General features: G+C 45.8%; 1 protein-coding gene and 1 long non-coding RNA gene across 3 annotated transcripts in view; one reads left to right on the top strand and one right to left on the bottom strand.

The window, feature by feature from the left end:
- The window catches only part of LOC142583027 (uncharacterized), a 38,775-nt gene extending 29,676 nt beyond the window's left edge, over window positions 1-9,099 (bottom strand). Inside the window, exons 1-2 of the long non-coding RNA XR_012828533.1 lie at window positions 8,961-9,099; window positions 8,018-8,114 (exon numbers count right to left, since the gene is read on the bottom strand). This is a non-coding gene — a long non-coding RNA (uncharacterized LOC142583027). The remainder of the gene's footprint in view (window positions 1-8,017; window positions 8,115-8,960) is intronic.
- LOC142583025 (glutamate-gated chloride channel-like) overlaps window positions 1,499-9,294 on the top strand; it is a 12,194-nt gene continuing 4,398 nt past the window's right edge. The window contains exons 1-7 of one of the 2 annotated variants that reach the window (XM_075693259.1): window positions 1,499-1,774; window positions 3,310-3,411; window positions 4,121-4,221; window positions 5,258-5,322; window positions 6,498-6,721; window positions 8,578-8,660; window positions 9,046-9,180. In XM_075693259.1, coding sequence (XP_075549374.1) covers window positions 3,326-3,411; window positions 4,121-4,221; window positions 5,258-5,322; window positions 6,498-6,721; window positions 8,578-8,660; window positions 9,046-9,180 — 694 coding nt within the window. In that variant the 5' untranslated portion in view covers window positions 1,499-1,774; window positions 3,310-3,325. Of the gene's footprint in view, window positions 1,775-2,475; window positions 2,689-3,309; window positions 3,412-4,120; window positions 4,222-5,257; window positions 5,323-6,497; window positions 6,722-8,577; window positions 8,661-9,045; window positions 9,181-9,294 lie in introns of those variants that run through there. The other variant, XM_075693260.1, reaches the window with a different exon arrangement.

Here is a 9,294-nt window from a genome sequence, read left to right on the forward strand (position 1 = left end):
TTTACTTTTTCTGGCTCCTGGTTTATTAGGGTGATTTGGCTCAACATCTTGTCACATGAAACAATCTTCGCTGCTTATTTGCGGATGCAAAAGTCGTATCTCGTCATTACACATCCCTTCTGGATCTTTTATCCGACTTCCGCGACTTCGACCCTTCCTCTCATGAGGTCCCACTGAAAGCACACCTCAACATCCTCGTGTAGCGCCTTCTTCCAGAGAAGGGTATACCAACCAGACGTATTTATGGCTAACATCTCCGCCTTCTCTCTTTATTTCCTCCTCCTCCTTCAATAAAACATTCAGACTTTGTCGTCAGAATTTCCACGTTTCTATACTGGCTGCACTATTATCTTGCAAACTTGGGCTGTCAACTTGGTTGGCATGTCGAATGTAAAAGTTGAAAAGAAGGACCTAACCAAACATACTTTACTTTAGATTAGATACATGTTATGCATAATATTGTTCCCACAAGCATCGTCGGTGCAAAGAAAATGAGAATAGAATGACGAAGGCAGGAGTTACAAATTGAATTCTGCAGGTCTTTTCCTGTGTGAGTTTTTTTCTCTGTGCAACATGCTCTTGCGTTAATATTACGACCGATACGAGTACACTTGGCGGCCAGCTTGCCTATGTTTCCGGTCCGAATGCACAAAGGTTCGCGAAAACTCCTCACTACCGCGAAGAGGTGAAAAAAGTTGAAAAGGTGAAGGAAACTAGACCCAGCAGGACAATAACTATACTTCGAACACAAGCCTACTCCAAAGTGCAATTGATTAGAGTGCACATGTATGTGCCGAGTGGGGAAGTACGAGCTGTTCTGTATCGACGAGCGTGCGTAAATGTGCGCCACTGCTCTACGTAAACAAACTTAAGAGCTTGCTCACTTCGTCGCGGGTATGATTGATGGATCTGGAAAGGGTCAGGTCGGATAATCGCGAGGCGTTCAAGCGTGTGCTCAGATGATGGAGAAATGTTACACCAGGGAAGCGCGTCACTTCGCAGTGGTGGCAGAGCGCAGGCGGCTTATCACGCTCGCTTGACGGCCGAGCTCGTCAAAACACGGGCGGCAACCAGGGCGCTCAAAGACGCAACGGCGACGCTCTTTCGCCTCTATTTCGGAGCCGCCCGCAACCCCCGGCCACCGTCGCTCTCAATATCTCGAAGGAGCCGGAGTGGGGCGCTGTGGAAAGGGGGCCGAGTTGTAATAACTGGGGGCAAAAGCCTTGAACTGGGTTGCACGCTGAATGCCGCTGGTTGCATTCCTGGGGCGAGACCATGGAAGCAAACACCCCCCTCCCCTACAGACACACGTACACCCCTCCCCCTCGCCCCGCCAACATCTGCAGAACACACGGTTGCGCAATCCGCACTAGTTGCCCACCGCACAGGCCGTCGCCTTCTCCTCCCTTTTCGCGTCGCCGTCAAGGCGCCCAAATCGTCGCGACCAACAGGATATTCGAATTATCGCCACTTCCGCTGGGCTGGGCGAGCGGCGCAATGAAAGTACAAAAAGTTGGTCAAAAAGCAAGACAACGGAAAAGGCCGTGACGTCGTCCCGAGCTTGGTGAGTCCGTGAAAGAAAAGGGAGAGGGAGCAAAGAAGAAAATAGCAGGGACCGGGGGTCGACTGGGAAGACGCGAGCCCCCTCGATCTACTTCTATACTCTGAGGAGAGGGCTACTCGAAAGCGCCACCCAAGAGCCACATAGGTCGCGGCGCTGCAAGCGACGCCTCTGTGCGGGAGGATTTACCAAGCTCGACGCTTCCTTGCTTTGGTGAGCATCGCCTTATCAGTGTCTCCACCCGTTTCCTTCGGACAACGCTTGTAGATTTTGTAAACAGCACAGTTGGCGCGACGGACAGATTGAATGCTTGTACGCGCTAAGTAGGCGATTTAATGCGCATGATTGGTAAGGTTGTTTTGAGTTACGCGGGCAACAGCGCATTGTCAGATTATCATCATCAGCATTTGATATACCTGAAAGGCCCCTTGCAGGGTATTATATAAGGGGGGAGCAGGCACATCAGTAATCACAGTAGTCATGAAAACTACAACATAAAAAACATATAAACATATCGGGTGCGCAAATGGTATGACTGTTGAAAGCATCCATAACGTAAGGCATGACAGAGCTGTCAGTTAAGTAATTATTTCTGGAACTATAGGCTCTCAGTAGCTGCTTAACTTTTTGTCAATCGCGCCAATTAACTCATGATTTTGGCAGCTCGTTCCACTGCTCTGTACTCACAAGGAAGCACGATTTATTGAATGTAGCAGTAGTACAATGCAGGCGCCATACACTTAGGCTATTAATATAGTCGGTGAGAGGTGCGTTGATGAAGAATCAGTGCATTATTGCGCAAGTGTGGGAAATAGTAGTAGAGTTTGTGGAAAAGGCACAGTTAAGATGAGAGGTTAAGATATGAGCTGACAGTATTACCACTTTTGGGCCAGTCATACTAAGATGTTATGTGTCTCAGCACGATCCTGGACCGCTTCCAACGCATTAATTAGGTTAGTCTGACGAGGGCTTCCAAGTCGTGGCGCGAATTCTAGATTAGTGCGAATGAATGTTGCGCAAGCAAGCTTGCGGATACAAGAGAAGATGCGCAATAAGGAGGCACGCAGGAATCTCCCGTGCCGATTTGCGTTTGAACCTTAGTTATATCAACGCAGTTGTTGCCACTGGTAAGTGCAAGCGAGCCCAAGAACGTCAGTTACGATACCTGTTAAAGCGCGCCTTAAAATTCGTGGGCCAGACCTTTGCTAGTCGCGGTTACTTTTTGTTGTCGTAGTTGAAATGATAACTTTAGCTATGACTGTGCCTTAGCAAAGGCCTGTCACACATTATGGCGCATTTGTTGTGTACCTGCACTCACTAGGCAAACCAAGAACTTAATGAGTGGCATCACAGGCTGGTCGCTCCAGACACAACTGCAATATATGGCGTTTACACCAGCATTTCCCCGACGGTTTTTCTGTTGCTAGTTGTTTTAAACATTGTCTTCAGGTGCGGTTTGGTCTCGTGCGTAACCCTTTCTATTCATATTTTTTTTCATTTTGCGTATGCTAAAAAGATATGAAGCGCCCCCGTGTATTCTGGTGCAATGTTCGACATGTGATGATAATAACGTGTGTACCGCGCCAGATATGCAGGAGTTTAAAGAAGTTTCCGTGTTGAAATGTTTTGACATGAGCTTCTCTTCAACATTGCTGATCACCGTCCGCCAACAATGTCACCAATAGCGCTCCGCTTTATTTAGATGAAACAGTTCATAATCGCCTCCACGGCAGCTTGTTCTCTTGCAGGGACCACAATCTCAGCATGGCCCGTCCAACCAGTTGGCCATACTTGAAGCTCGCAACCGCCGTCACCATTCTTCTTTTTCTGTTCCAAGCCGGAAACGCCCAGTAAGAATGCTTCATCTAAACTACACATCACGAGGCCATTGTTTTCTTTTACGTAAAACACAAAGGGCACATTTTACTTCGCGACACGCATGTTTGAGTGATTTGCCTTTATCTGCGTTCAAGAACTACGTGAACACAGTACAGCACTTTTCGAGCGTCTAGAAACAAAAGACGCTTCCTGAGTGCGCGTACGTCGACGTGCGATGAGTTATACTTGATTAGAGCGCATCTAGTGTACGCTGTGGTAGCCTAGACATCCTTTTGCACACGCATTTTCATACCCATACATTTACGTACATGCGCTTTGAGCATAACTTTAGTGCATATACAGCTCGGGCTGTAGCGACTATGTGGTTTCATTTTGCACACGTTTCCCTCTGTAGCACCGTGCAGGCCGTTAAGAAACTATCACACTTACCTGAGTGACGATGAGCCTGCCTCAAGTTTTAGTATATTGTCAGGTTAGATTTTGCTTGTCGCTGTAGAATATTGAACAGAAAAGCTACTCGGGGAGGGGGGAGGGGGAGGGGCTTGATTTCCGCATCCGATACCACTAACATGGACATTATTTCCTCCAAACTAATAGCGAAAAATGTCTTTTTGTTTACTTTGCACATTCACGTATATTTCATCCTTTGTAGCCTGTTACTGGTTATTGGTGTTGTCGGGCTTTGCTGATCGATTTCACGCTTACTTTTCGTCTCGCCAGGAGCAACATAGCGAACTATGCTGGCCGTGTGCTAAACGACCTCTTCAAGCCGGAGAAGTATGACAAGCAAGTGCGACCGGCAGGAACCAACGAGTCGACGGGTAAACGAAATTCTCACTTGCTCTATGGCCTTAGGTTCACGCATAACGCCGGAACATGGGCTTAAGAAAACGGGGGAGTGGATAGGTTCTGTTGATGGTGGAAAACTCCCTCTTAGAAAGTCTTTTCTCTTTCCTCGTGCAAGGTGCACTTCTTCATTGCGTTGGACTAAATGGTTACACCGAAATAACGGGAGCGTGCTAAGCAATGACTACGTCCGCAACATGCGTTATCCTTCTTTACTTAACCCTTATTATTAAGGTTGACTGCCTGCTGACCGTGAAGTGCGCTGCTCTTACTTCAATACTTGTGGGCCTGTATTCACAAAAGGCATTTAAAGCTAGAATTGTTCGTGGGAGCAAATTAATTCCAGCCAATCTTGATGCTCGACAAATTATTAGCGAAGGCGACCGACCGATGGCAAGAAGTGTTTGCGAACGAAAAACTCTGTTAATTCGGCCGCAAAAGTTGAAATGCTTGTGGTGGCACAATAGGTGACGTTTGACCAATCAGGGAGTGCACCGTATATAACGCAACATAGCGTACTGATGCCGAAGCCGAGCAAGGTAACTCACAGTCGCATTACTATAGCATAACTATCTCTAGCAGCTGCGTACCTGTGGCCAGCTCTAGAGGAGGGGCTTCTTGGCGAGGACACATTTATATGTGATCTTTTGCGCGGCATTTTGTGGCTATGCTTTCTCAACTGTGATTGCAGTCAAAATTGAATTGTACGTCATTGTGTCTTCTCTGGAAAACACTTTATTAGTATTCAATCTGGCATGACCTCAACATTATCGTTTGCATTACGCGGAAAAACGGTCCCCATGCGACCTAATATGAACATATAATGAAGACAGTTTAATCTACATGATTTCACGCAAACATTAAGTCATCGCTATCTATGACTGCTTGAATTCGAATTATAATTTTCTATAATAGATGACAGTGTCCTGAATGCCTCTGTCTGTAACGGGCACATATTACAATTAGCTAACCAGTTTCTGCCATCGAAGCTCGCCACTGCTTTGATCGCAGGTCCCGTGATAGTCTACACCAACATGTACCTCCGTTCGATAAGCGACATCGATGACAAAAATATGGTAAGTGACAAGTGCCATCATCTTTTTCTTTTTTTTTGGGGGGGCGATGACCGCTCCCAAGTGATCGCTTATTAGCTCTCTCTCGTGTCAGCCAACGCCGTTCAATGGCTGCGAGTTTCATAATCCCATAACTGCTTCTAATCCTCTTCCGCGCTCGAATGCGTTTCCCTTCCCTTGGTGCTCCTTTTGTTACCCTATTATACCGCCGGTTATCTGATCTTGTATTGCTTGCCGAACTTTACTTCTCCCTCTCACCTATACCAGAATATCACTTTCCTTTGTAGCGCTCTTTGCGTCGTACATAAAGCCCTTTCAATTTTCTTCCAAGACTCGGTCCCAAGGGGGAATGCTGGCAGAATGCACTGGTTGTAGTTATACTTCCCTTTTCAAGGATATTGGAAAGGGGACATTCATGGGCAGTACCTGTCGTACGCGCTGCAACACATCTTTGTAGGCCTGGGGAGCTCGGTTGCCTCATCTGGGGTTTCCCGTGATTACTCGCGTGCTCCTTCGCTGCTTTAAGAGGCGAAATACCAATCACGAACGCTTGCTCCCGCGCCAGACTCCTTAATGCTGCTTGGAATAATCTTTTAGTCTTTAAGCTAGCCATGTTAACCTTCAAGCCTATCCTTTAGCTTCGCCACTTAAGTTCCTCGATCAATAAGTATGTGTGCTGGATTTTGCCCATGACGGACGCCATGATTCTCTGGGAATCTGTGCTGGACCGTCGGAAGTAACCACTTTCTAATGTCGACGGGATTTATGTTTAAGGACGCCCTCAAAAGCTTTATAGAAACAACGAGAAATTCTGAAGGTCGAAAACAAGGACATGGATAAAAGTGGGTGCTACGGGGCCCCTTTCAGACCTTTGTAAGCAGCCGAAAAATCTGTGGCTGCTTTCAAGCATGTACCAGTAGCCTCACTTGCGCTCAAGAAGCTATACGCTGCGTTTCGGGAGCACAGAAACGTACACGTGAAACAAAGTAAATTGCTAATGATATTGCATATGCTTTTCTGCGATTTCCATCAATACAAAGCCTTCCAACCGCTTCTCACCTGCCACCTTCGGGAATAACGCTGCGGAAAATTTTTGTCGGCGATGACGCACTTCAAGTCACACGTAGTTAGCACAGGAGCACTTCTTCATTTGGCCCCGCTTTTGTGTTCGTGCGCAGGCTTTCGACGTGCAGCTCACGTTTCGTCAGAAGTGGAAAGACGAGAGACTCAAGTTCAACGACCTGGGCGGTCAAATAAAGTATGTCATTCTGGAGAACCCTCACAAGCTGTGGCTGCCGGACCCGTTCTTCTCGAACGAGATCACCGGATCCTTTCACAATATCATGAAGCCGAATGTACTGGTCAGGATATATTCCGACGGAAGCGTGCTCTACAGCATTAGGTATGCAATGTTTTTGCTCATCTCACATAATTCTCTTAAATAATCTGGTAATTCACCGCCGCGCCAGGATCGGCGGTACAGGTTGCAAACGTTTTTTTGATATCATCAAAATCAATGATGATTTATAGAAACAAGCAGAACAGACGCTGTCACGGCACTTCGCTACTTTCCACTAGATTGAACAATCTTTTAAAAGCGGATCGTCTCTGAATGCATACTAATCTAACTGTCTGCACGCTCATGCTATATTGTATCGATCTTTCGTGGATTCCTTGTTGTAATGTACTGTAATGTCTATCATGTAGTATGTTGTAATGGGCAGTGAGCTTCGCTGTGTGCAATGTTACTTTTTGTTTTGTTTCTCGTGTAGTGACTATAGAGAAAGTGACTGTTGTGGTAACGAGCACTGTGACTTGAAGTTAGCGCGATGCCGATACACCGCACTGAGAGTATTGAGACTATACATATATAGTATAGCAGGCTGTATGCCGGAGTTATACTTGATGTTTTACTCTTCCATTATTTTTCATTGCTGACTTTTTTCTTTGTTATTTTACTTGTATTTCATTTTACCTTCCTTTATCGCTGGAGTTTATTTTTGATAATTGGGATAGTCGGCTCTTCGATGGCCCATTTTCCGAGAGTCTCATGACTTAATAAAAGACAACAAAATTATATACAAAGGCTGGTACAGTTAGGCTTATTGTAAACGATAGAAGCAAAACGCTTCAAATAATAAATATTGTTCGCCTTCAGAATGTATCGCCCTTGCCCCTTCGCCCCAATATAAACACGTGTAACCAATAGCCGTGACGATGGTAGTAACAAACTGTGAGGCTGCGTGAATTCTCGATCCTTATATTCCAATACGCGTTTCATTCTGCCGCCGGTTTCAACATAAAAAAATTCTTCGTTTTACAAATATTTGTCATGATCGCAAGGGGTCGTCAGCGTTCCGCTAGCTGTTCCTGCTGCAGCAAAAATCCTGAGACAACTCGGTACATCCTAGTGAAATGAGAAGGCATTCACCCAGCAAGACCCGTAGGTAACGTACTTACACATTCTAGAACCGCTGGGATTTGAAGTGAATGGGAACATTAGGCGGTCAACAGCCGAGAAAAGGAAGATATGCTTAGAATATTGGCGGGAACAGAGGACGGGAAGAAATTGGTAGGACCAGATCCGTCACAAGCATAGGTAATGGTACAAGGTAGATATTAGACGTTTAAGGAAGTGAAAAAGAAAGGTTAAGGAATTGTAAACAAAACGCTACTCTAAAAAAGATGTACAGCGTACCTGATTAGCTCGAGCAGGTTAGGTGGCTATTTGTTACCACAGTGTTTCAAAGGCGATACCAATAAATCATCCTTCTCCTTATTGACACCATCATCATCTGTGGAGGGACAGTGGAAAAAAAAAAAAAGAATCTCTTTGACATTCGTTTCTCTTTGACAAACGAGTGTGGTCGCACCGTTCACACTACGCCATTTCATTTCGAGACGTCTTAGAAGGGGCAGCATGGAGCGACGTGATAACAAATCTGAAAAACGTTCCTTCATGAGAAACGTTAATAGCGTTAAGCATTGACTTTCTGAATGATTTATACTGTGGGCCTACTTGGGCTGGCTGTTTCTTAGTGAAACACTCGAACGAAATTACTCGCGCGAATTGCTTTCCTCCCTGGCTCAACCCTCGGCTTGCACTACGGAAGCTGTCCTATCGTCTCTACGATCGAACGATGTCACAGATGACACGCGAACGCACTTTATTAGTGTAGTTTTGCTTTCACACAGGGTGCACCCGAAGCGCTTGCGTTGTGTCTTTTCTCGCTTAACTGCGCCACTGTCTACACGCAGGGTGTCGCTGAAGCTGTCCTGTCCCATGAACCTGATGAATTTTCCGTTTGATCGACAAACTTGTTCGATTATAACAACCAGCTGTGAGTATATCATTGCGAAACTTTTCCGTACTTGAACAGCGAGATACAACGCAAGTGAGCGCTCTAGTCGAGTGTAAGGGATTGGAGATAGCCTTCAGGAACACACCATGCCAGACAAAACAATGTAACTGCGAGTAAAGTGCGCAATGGTAGTGTAAGTCCAGTGTTTCGCCTACAGATGAAACAAGTGATAGCACAAGACAACACAGTACAGTAGACTCCGTCGATATTGAATACTGATACTAGCAGAACACAAATATAAACATTGTTATCGCTTTCGAATACTTGCGAGAATCTTACCGATCGGCAATCTGTAAAGCGAAACTCGCTTAATAACAGGAACAAGCAATATCAAAGTAACGACTCTGCACATTTCCGTGACTAGATGCCCACACCACAGAAGACATAGTGTTCTTGTGGAGACAGAGTGATCCTGTGCAAGTGGCGAGGAGCCTGCACCTTCCGAAGTTCACTCTAACAAAGTTCCGGACAGGCGACTGTTCTTCAAAAACAAATACAGGTGAGTTGTTTTTCAATAGCAGGTGTTATAGGGAGGAGAAGGAGGAAGAGGAGGGGGTAGAGGATTGATGTGCCTGTCAGTTTACGGCGTGCTATGAAATATTATTGTCCTGTT

This window comes from Dermacentor variabilis, chromosome 5 (genome assembly GCF_050947875.1).
Source record: "Dermacentor variabilis isolate Ectoservices chromosome 5, ASM5094787v1, whole genome shotgun sequence".
In the NCBI taxonomy this organism is placed as follows: domain Eukaryota; kingdom Metazoa; phylum Arthropoda; class Arachnida; order Ixodida; family Ixodidae; genus Dermacentor; species Dermacentor variabilis.